We start from the raw sequence: 22,144 nt of genomic DNA on the forward strand, positions 1-22,144 counted from the left end.
CACTTGTGTGTTTTGATACTTTATGGCGCTCTATCTACAGAAATGGACAATTCTTTTCTAAAGCTGGAATCACTTTCTCTCCTCAGCACATATTTTCCATTAATAGTTCTCTCTTATACAGTAACATTTTATAATGTTAATAACATACACTTTATGTTATACATATACACATACATACATACATATACATATATATATATATATATATATATATATATATATATATATATATATATATATATATACATACATATATATATATATATATATATATATATATATATATATATATATATATATATATATATACATACATATATACATATATATATATATATATATATATATATATATATATATATATATATATATATATATATATATATATATATATATATACACATACATATACATATATACATAAATACATATATATATATATATATATATATATATATATATATATATATATATATATATATATATATATATATATATATATATATATATATACACACATATACACATATATATGTGTGTGTGTGTGTGTGTGTGTGTGTGTGTGTGTGTGTGTGTGTGTAACACGTGACTAAAAACCAAAGGAATGTTCCTTGCACTTACTGACCAGTCTAGTGGGAAGTGTCGCGTTGTCGTTATAGGAAACTAATCCACACCAGGGTGGTGTTATACACCGAGACAACTCAAAAGAACCTGGTTTATACTTGACACAAGGTTTTGCACACACACGTGCAAAAGCAGGAGCAACAGAGGCAATACAATTACTCATACGGTCAGTGCATGTCTTATGTACTACTGTACTAAATGTACTACATTTGGAAGATCTATTTAAAAAAATTAAAATAAATAAATAAAATAAAACTAGGGAGCACATCAGAGCCACATTGAACTGTAAAATGTTTAGCGAGATCATGCTCAGCAACGTTAGACTGACTAGCTCTGTCTCTTCAAATTTTCTCTGCTGTCATGAGCCGGGTCTCAAATCGAAACTCTGACCTCACATTCAAAAGTATTTACTGATCTAGAAAATCCTGGTACACGAGAGTCTTTTCAGTAGATCTGAAGGTCACACGAGAGATGTTTTTGGTTTTTTTAAATCTAATTATAATTGGAGTCTTGAATAGTACACAAGCATGTAATTTGAGACAACCCTTGTATGTTTAGCGGAGACAGATGGATTGGAAAATTTGTCCTTTTTTGCTGATCTACAATCCCCTCTGAAAGTATTGGAGTATTTTATTTTTTTTTATTGAAGAGTATTAAAAATAAATAGGAGACAATAGATCAGAATTTCAGTTTTCATTTCCTCATATATAGATAGATATGTTAATCAACTTAGAACATGGCACCTTTGGTGGTAGACCACCCAATTTTTAGGTGGGCAAAAGTATAGGAACAGCTCATTTTAAAGTAAACACTTAATATTTGGTTGCATATACTCTGCTTACAATAACTGCATGGAGCCTACGACTCATTGGCATCACCAAATTGTTGTTTTATTTTGTGATGCTCTTCCAGGCTTTTACCACAGCCTCTTTCAGTTGTTTGTTTCTCCCTTCAGTCTCCTCTTCAGAAGGTGAAATGCATCAGAGAGGACTGTACTTACGCTCACTAACTAGTGTGTCAGGATAGTTAAAGACAAAAATAACATGCACCCTAGTAATTTAAATGCGGCGTGCCTGAATGTGACTAACCGTAACTTCAAAATATGACTGATAATAATGTTAATTTGTAAAATAAATGAACAAAACAAAAAGAGGACGCCGAGTTCCTCTGATGAGGAGTGCCTTGAGTGACTTGATTTAGTTTGGGAACCCCTTCTCTAATGCAAATTTAAAAAGGTGCAATAGTCCTTTTTTTTTTCTTACTTGAACAAATAATGTGGAAAATATGTAGAACATGATTAAAAAAAAAAAATAGTTTAAACCATGGTCCCAGCACAAATGGTGAGAATGGTATCTCTGCAGGAAAAAAAAAAAAGGCATTTTCAAACGGGGATAGGTGATTTTAAAACGCTCCAGTGAGCAAAGAATGAATAAATCACTCTGTGCTACGCAAAATCGTAGCAACAGGAAAACCAGTAAAACCAGAATAAATATTAGCAGAGTTTTTCCAAGATGTTGTCATTTACTACTAGTGAAGATGGATGCAAAATTAGCAACATTGCTCCTGGACAGGTACGTAAAGGCAATCTGTAAAAAGCTTTGAATTGCCTTTTTTTTAAATAATAAACTGTTTTTTTCCCCCATAACAAAGAAAAAAGGACAGTTATGGCACTCATGAACACTCATTAAATCACTATGAGCTGACATCTGTGTATACGGTATATCAAGTGCAACTTAAAATGGCCTCTAATTTAGCTACCAAAAGCTAACATGTTAATACCATAGCTAAGAGCTCATAAGAGTTTATCACAAAGAGGGGAAAAAAGGGGGGGGGTAAAAAAAAAAATAACCCCAACACAGTAATTGCACTAGTGAACATCCTCAAATTATGAGCAGAATTTTGCATCTTTATAGATATTTATCATCACTTTCAAGCAGCTGAATTCACTTGAAAGTGATGTCATAACAATCCTTGCTAATGCTAAGTCTAGTCAGCATGTTAACTCTAGTTCTGGAGCTGTGTCCATGGTTTGCTCAAGGAGATAACATTTGAAAAGGGAAAAAAAAAAGAAAAAACACATTCAAATCTGATTCAGCTCTACTTATTTAACCCTTAGAGACCTAATCTTGCCAACTTTTTTGACAAATCTTTCTTAGTGCACCTTTAAATATGCAGTCTTTATAGATTAAACATGGCTTGGCTGATCAGCTGTTGTGTACCAATTTTCATTATTATGCGCTATTAAAAACATAGATATTTGTGACATTACTATATTCATGGCACTTTTTGACACTAAATGTTTCAAGTGTAATATATTCACCACACTGCAAATCCCTAGTTCCTTTAATTACTTTTATGATTGCTTTTGCGAACCCTTTGGGAAGCTGCAATGTTTTTTTTAAAACTCCCACTCCCCACCCCCACTACCCCACTTAAGCAGATGATTCTGTGAATTTCTCACCTTGGCTACATATGGAGCCCGATAGAGCTTCAGGAGAAATCTTCTTGGATGGAGAAACAATAAAACGAGCTCTGGCAGTCTTAGAGTGACATGTGACAGCCAGCTTCTGGTCCAGTCTCTGCTTTTTAAGAAGTTCTACTAAAGTGCTTTCACTGTTCTCATTCATCTTCTCCTCTCTCTTCTTCCTCTTCTCACCCTCCTCAGAGACCAGTCTGTTAGCAGAGTGCTGGATCTTCACTGGGACCCCAGTAGGTGTAAGAAACAGGCCCTCGCTTCCTGCAAACGCCTGGGAAATGAAAGGTCTGGAGATGCGAGGTTTGGCCTCAAGTGCTCGGAGAATGTTCCTGTGCTCGTCCTTGTCCTGCAGGAGTTCGGTGAGGATGCACAAGGGAGACTTGCTGACACCTGAGATTGGCTTGCCGATCCGCTTCAGGTGACCCCGCACATGATTGGACAGGCCGGTTTTAGTATCAAACCATCCCAGACACAGGGGGCAGGTGTGTTCAGTCTGAGACTCAGGTTTATCTATTGTGGCAAAAAAAAAAAAAAAAAAAAAAAAAAAAAAAAAAAAAAAAAAAAAAAGAAGGCAACATGTATTACATATGAAAACGTTGATGAACAGTTAAATATTGAAAACAAATGTGTAGGATGTTTAGATACACCACTTCACACAGAATTTTCTTACTACGCTGTGCAGTTTATATTGTATTCAATCACAAAAGTAATCATCTGATTGTAAATGTATTATACATTAATGTATTTAACGTACAACTTAACCTCAAAGTGCTGGATGGGATCTAAAATAAATGAATCTATGAATTATAATGCAAGTCAGGGGTGTACAAACTTCTTCCAACCTCTTTAACTGTAAACTAAATTCCATGGACCCCCTCAGTACACATTTATTTAATGAATTATTCAAATATTGGGCTTATTATTTTAAATATGCACAATAATATTCTAGTCATGAAGCTTGTTATTTCTGAACTTTGCACCATGAGGACATATTAGGTCCAAGATTACATTATTTATATTTAAATGCTTCTATTTTTTTTTTTTGAGTAATTGAGGTTCAGTAAATTCAAGTGACCAGGCTAATGACTATAAGAACAACCACCACCACCATAACTACTACTACTTATTTATAATATTAGTAATTACTCATCATCATCATCATCATCATCATTATTATTATTAACCTGAATTGTGGTGGACTGTGATTTCAACCACCACATGAAAATATAAAATAAAAATAAATAAAACTTGTTTAATAAAATAAATAAATAAAAACCCACCACACAACAACAGATCATCATTGAGGTCCCTTAATGCCACAGTGTAGCAATAGGCAGCCATCTTGAACACCAGGCACCACTTGTTTTTCATTTAGTATCATTCAGCTTTTAAATTAATAAAATGTGGTCTATCCCAGATCTTTTATGAGCGTGTTTATTTAAACCTGGGATTACAGATCATAATATTTGATTCTATAGACCATATATTTTTAGTTAAATAGGTTCCCATTACTTTCTTCTTGTGGAAAGGAGTTTTTTTAATCATTTAAAATTTGACTTTAGTTTAAACCTAATTTGGTAAGTGTTCAGTTGTAATTCACCTCTCCTGATTCTGTTGCTCAGGGAGGATGCTCTTCTGCGAATGCGAGGCTGCCGGTCCTGAGACGCCACCTGTTCAGGTGACAGCATGTGACGAGCCTCATAGCTTAAGCCACATCTATGCAGATGTCCTCTGATGTGATTGGACAAACCCACCCCAGACTCAAACACAGCAGGACAGTACGGACAGCATTTCCGATCTGGTTCAAACACGGGGGACACGCAGTAGCTACTGTAAGAATCACTGAGATTAGGATCAGTACACTCTGGATTGTCCTCGCTCACAGCACTCTCTATGTTCTCTTCTTTCACTACGAGTGTTCTGATCTCATCATCGTCTTCCACGTTGCTATCAAGATCTGACTGATCAGGAGAGTCATGGATGTAATTTTTAAGGAAATATCCCTGCTGGGTTATGGGGTCAGTGGCATCGCTGCTATCCAGGAAGTGTGCTATGCCCTCACTGGGATAACTGGCATCATTTGCCTGATTGGCATAATCAAAATTCGTGCCATTGTAGTTACCACTGTGCAAAGAATAAATATCAAGCCTTTCTGGAGTTGGCGATTCATGATTTGGTAAAATCATTGGAATTTTCTTAGGAGTGTTGTGATATGGAATGGACATTTTTCTTTTAGAGGGAGATTTTTGTTTCTGTACTGCTAAACTGCTTCCAGGCGAGGGATCTTTGGAAGTGTTAACAACATCGTGGTCCAGACGTACAGCTTTGCTGGAGATTGCAGACTTGATCGCAAGATTCATGTCAAACCTGGAGAGATATTTTGTGTTCTGTTTGGAGACAACATTTTCACATTCTTGATTGTCCTCTTCAACATAGGAGAGACCTGTTGTCACATTTATTCTCTCTGTAGGCCGAGATAATTTACTTGGCTTGTCACATTGCAGGGAAGATGGTGACAGGTTGTTTGCTAAGCTGCCATTGCTCCATTTGGCCAGTGAAGAGCTCAAACTTTTACAGGATTTTTGTGTGCCCTTATCGCTCAGGAAAAGGTCAGCAAGGCCACTGGACCATGTAGACAGCCCTGCTCCACTTTTTTTCTGCTTCTCTCTGAGGAACTTTGGAGATAAGTTGTCTGCTTCAGTTTGGCCCGTTACTCTGTCCTGCTTGGACACAGACCCTGCAGGGTCAGCTACCATATTGTGTGACTGAAGTTCATAATCACATAGTGGCTGGTCATGTACGAGTTCCAGGTGCTTTCTTAAAATGTCTCTATACTTTGTTCTAAATGTGCAAATTTTGCAAATAAGCATGCCCAATGGTTTTATGACTCTTCCTTGGCATGCACGGAGGTGAGCGATCTGTTGGTGTGCTTCCATATCTGACTTGCTCAACACTATGCGACTACAATCTTCACAACTGTAATAATGTTTGTCCTTTTCATGGGTCTTGGCATGATCAATGAATGTTTGTGGACAGTTAGTTCTAAAAGCACACTGGGGACACTGCAGCCGAGCTTCTCCTCCCTGGCTTCTCAGGTCATTCAGATCTTTAATCTCCTCCATCAACCTCTCCCTTCGCACCTGGTGGATCAGCATGTGCTTCTGCAAGGAAGAACGCTCGCAGAATGAACGCCCACACTCTTTGCATATAAAGGGGCAAAGGATGCTCGCTTGCCCTACCTGATTATGCCAATCTAAATGATACATCATATGCCTATGCAAATGCTTTTTCTCCTTGAAATTAACATTGCACTTTGTGCATTGGAAGAACGACTGCTTTGACTCCAAGCCTATTTCCAGCTCTCTCTTTAATGGCATAGGTTGGCCACCCACGTAGGTGTCTGCTTCATTGGGCCTGCCTACATTCTCACTTGAAATTAAGTTCTTCTTGTCTTGGGAATTCCCCAGATGCGAGTCTATGTGTGCTTTCAAACTTTCCGAATCCTGCCTCAAGGAATGTTCTTCACTAACAGACGACTCAAAATCCAAGTCCATGTTAATAAGGGAGGCACAGCTGAAGCCCTCGTTAACTTTTTCCTCCATTGGTATCCTTTTTACTCTGCATGTTTTTCGTTTCCTCCTCCTTGAGCTGGCTGACTGAAGGCCTCCCACCTTTATCTTTCCTTTCACCACTTCATCAAGTATCCTGCCTTTCAACAGGAAGCACATAAACTTCTCTCGAAGACTTCTGTTTAGGCCATCATAGTTATCAGAGGAGCTTTCTGACAACTCGGACTCGGACTCAACAACATCCCACAAGGATCCTGCTTTGACGCTGTTGTTTGTCCCTACCCGGCTGATTGCCCCGCTATCTGCATTGTTCCCCACCAAGGGAGTCTCAGAGTCGCTGTTGTCCGAATCAGATAGGGTCCGTGTGGATGGTGCTTTCAGAACGTGCCCTTCTGCTTTTCGCCAAGTGTTTGATTGAAGCTCGCAGGGAGGCTCCAACACCTCAGGGTTGGTGTCTGTCCCAGGCAAAGGGGACGAATCCTTGTTGGGGACGTGGGGTTCCTCTGAGGTACAGTGTGAAGCAGATCCATTAACAAGTGCTCCTGAAGGCAATGAATCATCTGTGCAGGGGGCAGCCAGGACACTGCCACAGACAAATGGGTTCGGCTGTGCTCCATTTAAAAGGCTTTGGTGACTGTCCAAAGATTGGCACTGCTGTGGTCCCACACTGCTGCTGTTGCTGCTGCTGTTGTTGTTGTTGTTGCAGGTAGAGGTGGTGGGAGAGGAAGTGTGAGAGCCTGACAGCTCCTGAGTGCAATATTCAGCAGTTTCCACCTCTTTCTCGGCACTACTTCTCACTGCTGCCATGGCAGAGACAGCATCTACAAAACACAATTGGCATTAAACAGATCCATTATCATGTAAGGTACAATAACTGGATAATTAAACAAAGGAAAGAAAATGTGTTAAATGACATTGTGGTAAAAACACAAATATGTGCTCACCCATTTTCAGGCAAAGATGCACTGGCCAATGTAAAACCTAAAAATGATAACCTTTTGCCCATGTATAAATAGCCATTTTCTACTTGAGAGAGAGAGCAAAATGTTCTCAAAGGAGCCAAAACCAAGAAGGCCATTATTTTTTAAGCTGCATTATGGGTTTCCACACCTACTGCCACCATATCTATTCACAGCACACCCTGCTGTTAGTCCTGGAAACACTGGTGAGGAAGCTTAATTATGTGAGCACACCTTTGGGATCAGACCTTCCTGTTCCTCCCACTAAAGTTCTCAGCCACTTCTTAAAATTGACCAATTTCCATGGGAACAAAGTACACCTCCAATGAGATCATATTATTCTATCTTAGCACTCTCTGATGGTGCCAAAGCACATCCCAGCACGAGACTGTTGTTGCTTGATTCTTGACAAATTGGCACACAAGTGCAACCGCACACACACACAGCCCCAAAACACTGTACAGATAGATAGATGAAAAATAAAAGTGGCTAGTGACAAACTTGCACCTTGAAATGAAGGATTATATTAACCATTATATGGTTTTGTAGCAGAACCTGCAGAATGGGATGTTTCTCTTATTTTTTTTCCTCCTCACTAAAAAACTCGAACCCCTTAAAAGGGTCCAGACTTGCTTGGATAAATGTATGCTCTGAGGATTTGACATCCAGCACTGGCTGCTCTCAACAGGAAGCTGCGTTGCTAACGAAGTGGTAAATTCAGTGTTAATGAGTGGCTTCACTGTTACCACCTCCAAGGTAAACCTTCCCGGCTCCATATTCTCTCCATCTGTTCTGGTGTGAGGGGCTTTCGGAGGGGGAACAGACGCTCCACATTTAAAGCAAACTTCACTGAAAGCCCTGAACAGCAGGGTGGCAAAGCCATCAGAAGCCGATTTCGGTATTAAATTTACAGGCCTCATTAGCTGCCAGCTTCCACCCCAATCTGTTCCATACACCACAAACAGGGGTGAAATGCAATGCATCTTTTAAAAATGCATTCACTTCTATTTACTCCATTTAATCAATGTTAAAAGGTTGACTTTGCCTTGCTGGGAGCTATTTACAAGGATTACAAGATTAAATAAATTGTGCACTCCTGTGCAGGGATCAATCTGAAGCGATTAGCTCTTTTTTCCCCTCCCTCTTCCAATCTCACGCTCACTTTTCTTTCATTCCCTCCTTCCTTGCCTTTGAACATGTTCAATAACGAATATACAAACGAGGACGAATCAGAAGAGAGCCCACTGTGATCTGTCTAAATTAACTGCAAAAGTAAAAGAGCACTTAACACTTCCACGACACACATATGTCACTGTGCTTTCTCTCTCTGCCGCTCTCTGCTCTCTCCATCAGCACTTGCTCTAACACTTAAGTTACACCTCATCGTGAGGTTACTGCTGAATAAATCTGAGGTGATAATTGCATATTATCATTACACATTATTCTGCAATCCCGGAAGATAAACTTTTCTTGGATATATTTATTAATCAGAGGGGAATAAGAACTACCGGCAATGATCTACTTTGTGTTTTGAACTTCTAATTTCTTTTCTTCCTACTTATTCTGAAAAATGTACACAAGTGCTCTATAAATACAAATTGCATTGACTGGTCAAATGAAAAAAAAAAAGAAAAGAAAAAAAAGGACCGCTATTAATCTGGGGGTTGGGGGGGGTCTCGGGGCTGGGGTGTTAGTAACTCAGCAATAACTCCCGTAAAGAAAATATATTAGTATAAATTCCTTGCTTATTGTAATCATTGCATTTAATTGCAGTTATACCATTAATTGTGATTAACAATTTATACATTTATTATACTTATGTAGGTTTAGCATATAGCGTAATATAATTTTTTTTATACTTCTTAACCATTCAGTGAGCCCTCATGCCCTGTGCATGTGGAGTCATCTTGGAGGAGAACACACCATACAGGATGGACGTTTTATTGTAGGATAATGGTGATTAGTCAGAATGACTTTGTATTGATTTGTAGTGACATAGGGGGCATGTTGACCCAAAATATGCCAGCAAAACACCTCCTAACGCATAACGGAGTCAGAGGAGCCACCTGTGCACCTCTACATGCACTTGCCCACTTGTCAGGAATACGGTGACCTCGTATCTGTCCATATCTAAAAATGGACAGCGAGTGTAGCTACAATGCAGGTTTAACTAATAAACTGGCAACTCTGTCATTTTTGCTCATTCCGACTGTAACATCCCCGGGGTGTATACTTTAAAAAAAACCACTGAGGAAAAGTTTTGCTGCAGTTCCACAAGTTGCAAAATTAATCAAGGGAGGTTACTAAGCAACTTGCTGTTTTTCCCCCCTCACAGAGAAGGCAGAAAGGTGCACAGCCCAAAAACTTCCCTTTTTGAACACTTTTCCAAATAAGAGCTCAGAAATAACTTGCCTTTATTACACTACTTACTCACAGCACAGAGGTGCTCGCTTGGAACATCTCCTCCAAAAAAAATAAATAAATAAAATCTCACCCTCAAACAAACTAGTGCTCATCGAGAAGCAGAGTCTGACAATTCAAACATCCTAGACGGCACAAATGGTGAGAGGCTGCATTTTCCCTGGGCAGCTGCTGAAAGCTACGCTGATGCAAAGCTGCAGCAACGTGAGCTCATCCCGATTAAAAATGGACCACCGAATTCGAAAAACGACAACACAACACACCCTGTCCTGATACGGTCTCTCTACAAAGCCAAATTAAAAGAAATTCGACACCTATTCACCTCTTCCCAGAGCTCATCAACTATTCCCAAAATAGAGGGAAAGTTAGTTATTGAGCAAGGTTCATGCTTGATGCTAGCTTTAACATGTTGGGGGGAAAAAAGAAAGAAAGAAAGAAAGAAAGAAAAAAAAAGCAGCAAGGGTCTGATAAAAGGGGACAGGCAGCGAGTGACAGTCGGGTTAAGACAGAAGCCGTGTTCGATAGCAGGTAGGGAACATCAAACGGCGAGTTCACAGGAAGCCCGTGCAACCTCATCTTGAAGAAGGATTTTGTTGTGGTGAGTAGATTAGCGGCTGACGCGGTCTCATTTACCATCCAGTAGTGTTCAAGCAGGGATTAAACCATATCAACTTTGAAGCCTTAAAAAATACCTTTCAAAATTAAAGGGATTAAGAGAGGGAGGCGTCTGATGGGGCTTTCCCAGGGCTTTGTTAGGTTTCAACTTCCATCTCTTTTTCTTAAAAAGAGAAACAAAGAGAGCAAGAGCGAAAGAGCACCATGTGGTTATATTGACCTGGGTGCAGAGTCTTGTGCAGACGAACCACAGCTCAGGCAATTCAAAAAGTAATTTGGATATCAAAACACATCTTTTGAGCGTAAAACACTTCCATATCAAAATTAAAAATGGTATTGCATCTAATGCAAATTTATTCTTCTTGGTAGTCATATTTTCGGTGGCTGATTAATTTCTTTCAGTGTTTTAACAGACCTTTTGAATGAAGCATTTGTTTATTTGTTCAGGATGGAAACCTGGCTCACGTACATTTATAAATAAGTTTTCATTAAATCAGACTCCAGTTAAAACTGAACTATTTCCAGTTTTAAAAAGAAATGTAAACCTAAGAAAAAAATTTTATGAAAACTATAAATACAGCTCACATAACTACAAACAGGTGACGTTGGGTCATGGTTCAGGTTTTTTTTTTTTATGCAAGAACTGCATTTAAATCTGATGTTTGTGCGAAGCAACACCAAACTGTAGAAGAAACTGATTCTGGCTTCAAGATAGATGCTGCTGCTACTGTGTTTTTGGCCATGTGATGTGATTTGTCCATTTTTTATGGATAACAGTGTCAGAAACAACATAAACAACTGTGTTTGAGATATTGAAAAACCTGACAGTTTAAATAACATCATTTGGACTAAAGGGAGAAATCGTATGCTTCCCCCCTGGTTGGCCTGAAATATTGCTTTAAATCTGTAGAAATTGACACTGATCGTTAGCACATTGTCCCGGTTTACTGTAGGTCTCAAAATATGAAGCTCACAATCAATTTCTCATGTACTCAATTTTCCTTTTATGTTGCTTTTAAAACTCTGAAAAATGCACAGATGTGTGCGTGATTGAGGACACACGCTCAACCATCTGTCTCTGCTTGACTCCTATGGGGGGGGCTGCCCTAACTTTGTCACCATCACTTCGCCTAGACAAGTGACTGATCAGATGAAAACGATCCCATGTCGGTGTCGAAGCTCGGCTCCAAAAACAGGATCGGGTCTGGCAAGCAGCCACCAGCACACTTACATTTAGAGAAACGTCAAGAGCCGGAGGTATTGGGACGAGGCCGCTCTTATTAGCTTTCATTAAAATGTAGCGCGAAGTGCTGAGTGAGACGCGAACAACATAAGGCAGCAGAAGGGAAGTTAATTTAAAGTAGAGAGGATCAGTAAAGAACTAGAACGATTTCAGCTGTGCTGATAGACCAGACATTACATGCAAAACAATTACATTATGTAGTCTGTCAACATGTAAACAATCCTGACAAATAGGGGCTTTCCCATAATGCACAGTCCTTTTAAAAAGTAAAAAATTTTTTTTTTTTAAATGAATGAATGAATAAATAACCCCCCCGCCCCCCGACACACACATACAACCACACACACACACACACACACACACACACACACACACACACAGGGCCTCCTGATCACCTCACCTCATTCAAACATTTCCCTGAGGGTATTTAAAAATAAAAAAGTCACTCTATTGTTATTTGGCTGCTGTTTGTCAATGGTGACCATTAAAGCTGAATGAAGAGGCGGAGCCGCACACAAGCCACCAATTAACACCCAAGCAGCCCTTGATCAGAGCGACCTTAAGAAAAAAAATAAATAAAAAAAAAGAAATATCAAAAGAGGGCCATCAGAGGAGAGGCGTTTACAGCAGGGATAATGTTGAGACAGGCCTAGTGGAAAGATGGAAATGTTCTCCCAGGAGAGTCACGCCTGGCTGGGAAGGAGAGGCTGGACGGGAAGCGACAGGAAGCTAATGAGTCTAATGGTAAACGTATACAATAAAGAGTGGGAGAAGTGGCTTTTGACGTCCCAATTAATACAAGGTTTAGCAGCAGGGGGCGTGGGGATGGTGTGGCGAGGTCATTAATCCTGCAAGGGAATAAGGGGAAATGTTCAAATGTTAATGATGCATCAGAGCCAAGATCAAAATGTGACTGACCGAATCAAAAAAAAAGATCAAAATGTCTCCTTTGACATATGATAGACAAAGTAATGTGATGTGTGTGCATGCGTGTGTGTGTGTGTGTGTGGAGGTTTATCGGTGTGTTCTTCTGTACGAGGGATAGCATATGTAATGATATCGCTTCAATAGGTACAATCTAATGAGGTTAAGAAGTTGATGAAAAATTTATCAAAAGAAAAAGTTAAGAAAACTAGCACTCATTTTCAGTACTTGGAAAATAAATTCAGAAAGCAAGGCTTTAAATCCTCCTGCCTATTTGATGCCTCCTGTATACACAAACACATTATTGTAGTTTATATTGTCATTTTCATTTCTGTCAGATTAATGTACTGTAGATGTGACATGCTGGATTGAAAACTTTTTTTTTTTTTTTTTTAATAAATGAGAGCTACATCAAGTTGAATTTCAGTACAATGCTTAATGGTAGCCATTTAATGGTAGCCTGACAGGTTCGTTTCTCTGGCAAGGAAAGGTTGCGATTGCCTGTGAGCTGTTGGGCTCTTTAGCAAGACTCTTAACCTCGAATCATTCAGCTCTACTGTTCAGTTCAAGTCTTCCTCAAATGCTTATTGCTCTGAATGCAATTAATAAATGTATATACTTTCAGTACTTTATCTCCATTCTGATTCGTCTAAAACGTGCCCATGACATTTGCTTTCCATTTACTTTTCACTCTTGACCAACAGGTGGCCTCACAATTACAGCACAAGTCACGGCACCTAGAAGACATAAGTACCAAATGAATGTGCAGACTAACAAAATTCATGACTTTGACAATGTTTAATAAGAATATGTGCCATTTCTTTTGAAAACCACATTGTCTTCGTGTATTTTATACATCTCAAAGAGATGATCAAGGACAATGGAGTATCATTACAATTCCAAACTACGTCCTGTTTGAAGATTTAGTGAATTAGTTCCCATAGTTATTAGGTGATAGTAAACAGAAATAACATTGCACACAGCACAGCTAGTATCAGACTACCGTCATTCTCCTAATACTGCTAATTTTATACACCGATATATAATCATCACCACACGACTTCAATCCATTCTCTCTGGCTGATCCAAAGTTAATCAAATGTTTGGATACCACAAAGAGCCCTTGGCTTTTCCCCTTTTCAAACTGTTGCACCTTTCATAGGACAGACCGTGTGGGTTTAATTTGCTCAATACCAGAAAATGAATGAAGCTGAAATGTTTGGTACTATTAATCCTGCAATCCCTATGAGACATCTGCTATTTACTATAGATTTTACTGAGAAAACACTAACAGGGCTGTGCTTGGCGATTTGTGTTTTTCTTCAGCTTGTTAAATATGATTAATAAAAAATAAAATCAAGCTATAGTTATATTTCTGTTATGAAGTTATATAGGTACATGGAATGATATAGCGTGGTGTGGGTTTTAATGTAGGCTGCCATTATTTTACTCAGAAAGAACTTTCAGTAAAACTGTGTAGAGCAACTACTAAGACGCTGTTATTTATAGTATTTCCCAATGTTCACTTATGTCTATGAGTAGGTCTTTTGCTGGATATCCAATCTATTTTATTTGACAATTCTAAACATTTATTTACTGTAATGAAATATGCTACAGAATACTCACAAGGTAAATTCAGAATGTTATCCCCTGTGTTTTCAAAGACTATCCTCCAACCCAGCTGATTATTATTGTTAATGTTTATGCGAGTTAAATAAAAATCAGTGATCCAATTCTGCCCCCTAGTGATAAATCTAACAGGGACATTGCTATGGTGGAGATATCTGATGCAAGTTGTGCTGATTCCGTCCATGTACAGCTTTTGAGAGGAGGTGTGAAGTTTTGCGTTTCATGTAATTCCCTTAATGAAGTAGTTAATTCAGGAAAGCCTCTCGTTTGCCTGTTCAGGTGTGGATAAGCGATTGCTACAGGGACATCTCAGTGAACCTTATTCACGCCTGCAACCTCAGGTGAGGAAACTCGTTACCCCATTAACCGTTAACGTGATAGGGCTCGAGGAAGTTACGGTAACATAAGGAGTCTGACAGGTGCAGGATGAGAATAAGAGCTGCTGATTTAGAGACACGCAAAGCACGGTCCCATTTCAGTCAAGTAGTCACAGCATATATGTGAGTACAAGCTTTAAAGAAACAGCTCTTTGGTACCACAAGCAACTGTAAAACACAGTTCTTGATAGCTACTCGATCTGTTCGCAACACGAAGCAGGTCACAGATCACTGTCCAATTACGCAAAGTCATTTTGTCAGGTTTGCACATGCAAACGATACCAGGAATTGGATTTCTTTTTGACTTTTGTGGGGTGTGCCAAAAGAGAAGACGAATGTTGCCATGACGAGGTTGCCAGGCAAGTGTGACTGACAGCTCTTATTTCATTTGACTGCTGATCACACCCAGTTATAGTATCACAGCAGTTCACACATCCCAGCTCGACTCAAAGTGTCGCCGAACGTCTGCAACATCACATACACAAACACGACACTGTGTACACCTAGAGTGAGCTTTGCTGAAAGTTACAATAGATCCTGCATTGCCATCTATTTTTTATATGCAATATATTATATTGTATGCAATTAATTATATAGGTTATTAGGTAATATAATAATATTAAATGCAATTACATATATGATGTATGCAACAATGTCCAAGAGACAGCAATACAATATCCATCAACCATCGGTTTAAATATAATACTATATTAAATTGTGAGTTTCACTTTATAAGATATTATGAACCTAAAACCATAATCTTAAGAAATAATACCACATATATAACATATGTATTACATGAATGTGTTGGCAACAGGTCTTACCAATAGTTTCCAAAACAGTGGCACCATCCAGACATGTGATCGCCAGCCTAGAAAAGAAAATATATATGAAATATGTTTTCTTGAACACAAAGCACATGCAGCAGATCAGGCTGTGCAGCAAGATGAGACTTTTTAGGGGAGAAAAAAAAAAACCCAAAAACCTTTTTCATCAAGTTCAGTGTATAACTTTTGTTACAAATACTATCGTGTACGGGAGGGGGAAGGATGGGCGTGAGGAATCCAGAGACCTGCATTTGCACAAATCATGGTCCAGACCAGCCCAAACCTGCCCCTGAACAAAGCTCCTAAATATAATCACTTCAGGTCATTGCATCATAAAAATACCTTACCTTCCCACTATTATTCTCTTGTAAAGACAAAACTTCTCCAAAAGCAAAACCTGCTTTGAGGCTTAGCATGAGTTAACGTTAGCAAGTAAATTACATCAGACCCTTAAAAAAATAAATAAATCTGTCTGCTCTGATAAGAAAACGTATAATAACCCGCAATGCCACTCCTTCATGCACGTTTTACTCAATAACTTGTGCTACACAGAAGGAAAATTCAAACTGCTCCCGATTACTTCCAAAGCATTCCATGGCCTCACCTGAAGTTCTTCATTCACAAACTACCACTCACAGCTTAAACCCCAACAGACCTACGTTCTCAGGTCTAAATAATCCTAACCCACCCACGCTCTTTGGTTCTCCAGCACTTACCTCCTCACCATCCCACACTCCCCGACCTTAACCCACCTGCCAGATATTCTTGATTCTAGGGCTTGGCAGCATAGACAAAATCTTATATCACAATATGGATCATTTCAAATCTTGAAATGATGTACAATACTGTGCAAAAGTTTTAGGCACCCTACTTTTTAGTACAAACTTTGTTATAGATTTTTTATTTTATGACTTCTACATTATTAAGTCAGTACAAAAAGCATTTTAGATTCCCAAACATTAGTTTTCTTGCACAAAATTAAATGTTACCGAAAAAAATTGTATGTCATTAAAGAAAGCAGCATATTACATAAGAGACCACTTTTCAGATGATTTAAAAAATAATAATAATAAATAAATAAATAAATAAATATGATAGGGGAGGCTTTAGTTACAAAAGGTTGAGATCCTCTGGTCTAATTAAAACGGTCCGATCAAAGTAAACACAAGTAAAACAATATGTCTAAAGGCAATGAGTAACAGAAACCACAAGGCGCAGTGAAAGTGAGATTTTATTATTAATTTAGGACTGTAGTTTAATTATCAGTGCTTTTTGTGCATCCATTAAAATAATGCATAAACATTTATAATGTAAACACGTATATATTTTTTATATTTAGATAGATAGGACAAACAGTTGTGTTAATGTAAAAATTTTATAAGTTATACACAGACACACACACACACTAATATATATATATATATATATATATATATATATATATATATATATATATATATATATATATATATATATATATATAAAGTGTGTGTAACACTCAGTTTGTGGATTTTATTCAAAATAAATGAAAAAATAAATAAACAAACAAATCAGCCGATTAATTGATTTTGAAAATAATTGTTACCTGCAGCCCTACTGCGAGCTAAATGCAAGTGAAAGGCACTTTCTTTTCTCCTTTTATGTGGAAGCGACGTTGAACAAAACCATCACAAATGAGAACAAGAAAAACATACTGTTAAAACCTGAACAATATGAAACCAAAATGTAAAAAGTAAATATTAAAATGCTCTATTCAATTTCAAGTTTCAGGAATACAAAAGGACAGATGTTAGGTTAGACGTTAGACCTTTTTAGGTACAAGTTCCTCATCTTTTAGTTGGACTAAAGCCTGTTCTGTGTCGGAGTGTTGCAGGGAGTTTTGCTCTGCCACGGTCCTCCATGTTCCTCCATGAAAAGTGTCTTTTGTGACATTGGTGATATAGGAAAATATCTACCATATTAATTCATTTACAATTATTCATTTAGCAGATGAGGGACCGTCAGTTTGAAAGTTCTGGAACTGGACCTCAGGTCTGGCTGGGTAGATACTACCTGGTGTCGGTCGTTAACTGATCGAGACAATCAACAGACTACTTCTATTGTACTACGATATGCATCGCCATATCACACGGCCCTACTTCAGATATTCTTGCACTGGGCCTCTTCCCATGCCACTGTAACTCCTACACAACCTGCACCATTAGTTCCTCCGACACCGGCCTCTTCCCGCCCCTTGTACCTTAAACCCCAACTGTCTTTTACGATCAGGTTCTTTTGATCCTGCCTTCTTTACCAGTCTTACTAATTTAATCCATAACCTCCAAATCTCAACCTGCTTGCACTCTAAGGTTCTCGGATACTGGTCTCCTCCCATCGCTTACACCTTGACCCTAGTCTCACATCTGACTGTCACCAACAATCATCTGATTGTTATGCATAGTAGTTGCAAATAATCCACATTTAATCCCTCAACTCATCTGCAAGGTCCTGATTTTCAAGCTCTGATCAAAACATAGCTCTCCATACAATCCCAAAGCATTAATCATATCCTACCTTTTCAACTCTTTGGCCTTCAAAATGGTTACAAATCGGCTGAATGTGCAACATTTTTTAGATAGTTTATCTATGTTACCTACCACGGCATAATGAATTAGAGAGGCACGATATTTTGTGATCGGATCACAAGAAGCCATTAACCCTGTTTTGGGACAACTGTATTTAAGATCTATTCTTTTAGATCTGTATTTAACACTGCCCATTTGTGGTCTGATAGCCATCTGATAGGCAGATGTTAATAGCAAGTCAGAACAAGGCCAATATGACCTTGATTTGTCCACATCATGCAGTTAAAGTATGCATCTTTCTCCTTTCGTAAACTATGCTTGGGTTTAACAAAAGGAATTATACACGTTTGTATGCATTATAAAACAATACAGTTAAACCATATAATACACGAGTGAATGCAAGGGTAAATGTGGCGTGTAGCTGAGGAGGAGTACATGTCTCTATTTTTTAGTGTCTATAATAGATTTATGGAGGGCTCCGTGTTCTGGATTTTGCTGAAATTCCTCTGCGGCCCGATTACAGTTGTGCTGGGTTGCTAATTCAGGCTCCTGTAACTCCCAGCATTTACATTTCGAGCACAGTGGGACTGGAACATGATGGCGCACAGAAGTGAAGCAATGAGTATTTCTTAATTGTGCATATTCTAGAAATACAAGCCTGTGCAAATATTTGATTATGCGTCACTCTGTAAGGTCAATTTGCACAATATTGGCTTGCAGTGTTTCACTTATTCAGGCTGACAAGGCTGTCTGCAAGAGATCGGCTGGCTTGATTGGCTTGTGTGACACAGGGGATATTTATGTCGAACCCCCCCATTCATATCTGTGTAATTGCATTGCCACTTATATTCTACTGACACCCATCAGGCATTAGTTCCACATGCCTGTTTGCTTTAAAAAGAAAATGGCTGCTGTAAATAAACTGTAGGTTTAGGCCACATACTTCATTTGGCAGTTAATTAATTAGAACTGTTAAGCCTTTACACTTTTAAATTAGGAACACCATTATTTAAATAAATAAATAAATAAATAAATAAATAAATAAATAAAAATAATAATAATGCTCATGTATTAATTCAAATAAATATATTTTTAGCTAAATCTAGTAGCCCAGTTTTAAAACATTGATTTAAAAAGAAAAAAAGGTCACTCAATGTCATGTAATACCAATGGTGAATGATTTTATTATCCAATTACTTTGATCAAATAATTTGCCAGGCACTTTTTCCAGGGATTTCAGGACAGCGCAACAGATATTGCGTCATCCAGGAGGCGTGGCCTATTTTGAGAATCTGCACAGGTCAAGGATCATGAGCAGTTTGGGAAGAAAAGCCATTTGCTGCAGATCTGTCTGTGATCACAGGGGTTTTACATTTATACTGCTATAACTTCAAATACCAGTCCATGATCACAGGGGTCTCAGGCCAAATACCCTTTTACATTTATACTGCTGTAACTTCAGATACCCTTCAGGTTTCATGTTTGAAAAATACTATTGTCCTGAAATGCTTGTTTCACTTAAATAAGCCCAGTTTGCTCCTCATGCAAGAAAAAAAAAATCTGCACTAGTTCTTCCTCTGTATCATTTCCTCTGCTGTTGCCCCATTATAAAAAACAAAAACTCAGAAATGATCCAGGGTTTCATACTCAACTAATTAATTTAGCATTTACAGGATTTTAAATTTTATATATATATATATATATATATATATATATATATATATATATATATATATATATATATATATATATATATATATATATATATATATATATATATATCTCTTAAAGGTTTTAAGAAAATGAAAAAAAATAGTTACAGATATGATTGTTTTGTCCATCTTACATCACTGACTCTGGGAATGTACGCATAAAGTATTCTGCGCATGCTCGGTCTCCCGTCTTTTTTTTTTTTGTAAGAGGGCATCTTTGCCACACCTCCAGAAATGCCCATTTTACGTCACGGTACTGAAAACCCTGGAATTTAGCAAATGCCCTAATAATTTGGAATTATTTGGATAAAATATGATAATACTTTATTAATCCCCAGATGGAGAAATTAGGGATATGCTCCGTTATCACACGCTTCCATTTTGTTTATTATCTGTTGAGTTACAGAGTTAAATCCCACAAAGTGACCAAACATTGTAACTCTGTAGAGGCCTGGGGAAACTCTACACATGGTCAAATTTCCCATTTTCTACAGTATAGATCCCATATCTCCCAATATGAAATGCCAAGGCATGTTAAAATAGCTTCTTACATAACATGACACTCAAGTTAAGGTTACACGGTAACCTAAAGAAATGGCTATTCCATGTCATTTTTGTAAATATGTTTTCTTTGTTGTTGAAGTATATTATTGGCAGAAAAACTTTTTGGTTCTTTTTCCAGAATTCAGCCACAGTGTCTTGAATGGATTTTCCTGAGACGGACACACACTGTGTTTTTTCATAATCACTAACAATGTTTCTAGATTGTGCGAGCAAAGGTTAAAATTTCAGAACGTCACAAGAGTGATCTTACTTGCATTACCAGTTTTTGCTGTAATGCTACATCCCATTTTTTTTAAATTAAAATAACAGCAAAGACTTGAACCTTCTAAGGAGTGTTGTAAAATCCATTAAAACAAGTGGCACAAATCAGACACTACACTACAAGGCCAGGCCAAACTTGGGCAAGAAAGGCAATTGGCAGAAAAGTGTCCAAGAGTCCAGTTACAACACTGAAGGGGTTACAGAGTTCACTGGCTGATATGGAAGAACCTGTGCACTCAACATCAACTCTTCACAGATGTGAACTCTATGGGAGTGTGGCCAAAAGGGAACCATTTCTGCGACCGGTCATGGTAGAAAATCTGCAAACTTTTGGAAAAAGATATTGTGGTTTGATGAGAAAAGTTGAGCCATTGGTTTAAAACTAAAAGCACAATGTTTTGCACAAACCAAATACAGCCCAGAGAACACCATTCTATGAACAAGAATGCTGGTGGTAGAACCATACTCTAGGCTTGCTGTTATGCAGGAGGAACTGGAGAGATTTTTGCAACCACAAGCAAAGCTCAAACACACATATGAGACAACTCAAATCTGTAGTTTCTGCAAAAAGACAATTCACACTGCATGGGGTGAAGACTTATCAATCAAGCAGCTTTTAAATTTTAAAACAATTCTCGGAACAATGAAATACTTTAATTTTATTTCTGGAGAGATTCACATCAAAATGAGCAGAAGAAAAATAAAGCAGTTCTGATATGCTTATATTTGATGTTGCAATACAGCAAAAAGAGAAATAAACATTTGAAGGGAGGATATTTTCTGAAGTCACTGTACAACACATCTCAAAATAACATTGTCCAGTTAAAATAAAAACTGTAGAATTAAGCAAATCTGATTGCACAAGACTGAATCTCATTAAACTTGTACCAAGAAATCATCACTTAATCACTGTCAATACATCTTTCATAAATCAGATCATTGATAGAGATGTGTGCCATGTCACAGACTTAGAGAAACACACTCCTTTGAAATCCTTGACATTTTGTAGTTTTTAAACTAGAACATCCATTCCATGTGGAGTTTATTACATATCCATATACAAATAACTCACTACAATGACATGCTTTCAATGTGTCGATTGGATTTGGTTGCAGTTACGAGCCTGGATGAATTTCTGGACTAATTAAGCTTTTGAATTAAGAAATAAATGATGAACTGAACACTTTATAATCTACGCCGGTGTCTGTTTAAAAATCTGGCTAAACAACGTGGCAAAGCTGAACCCACCATCCAGAAACTCAATGTCTGGATCATAATCACAAATGACGGTATGTCTGTACATATCATGACAAGCTCAGAGCAAGCGAGAGAGAGAATGGAGGCTGAAAAACAGCATAGCAACGGAACAGCAGTCAGCA

At 37.9% G+C, this 22,144-nt stretch overlaps 1 protein-coding gene across 1 annotated transcript in view; it reads right to left on the reverse strand.

Annotated features, from left to right (window-relative positions):
- znf644b (zinc finger protein 644b) overlaps positions 1–22,144 on the reverse strand; it is a 61,348-nt gene that overhangs the window by 7,571 nt on the left and 31,633 nt on the right. The window contains exons 5-7 of the mRNA XM_053683827.1: positions 15,662–15,708; positions 4,701–7,490; positions 3,086–3,610 (exon numbers count right to left, since the gene is read on the reverse strand). Of these exons, the coding sequence (XP_053539802.1) occupies positions 3,086–3,610; positions 4,701–7,490; positions 15,662–15,708 (3,362 nt within the window). The remainder of the gene's footprint in view (positions 1–3,085; positions 3,611–4,700; positions 7,491–15,661; positions 15,709–22,144) is intronic.

Source organism: Ictalurus punctatus, chromosome 11 (genome assembly GCF_001660625.3).
Source record: "Ictalurus punctatus breed USDA103 chromosome 11, Coco_2.0, whole genome shotgun sequence".
Lineage (NCBI taxonomy): Eukaryota > Metazoa > Chordata > Actinopteri > Siluriformes > Ictaluridae > Ictalurus > Ictalurus punctatus.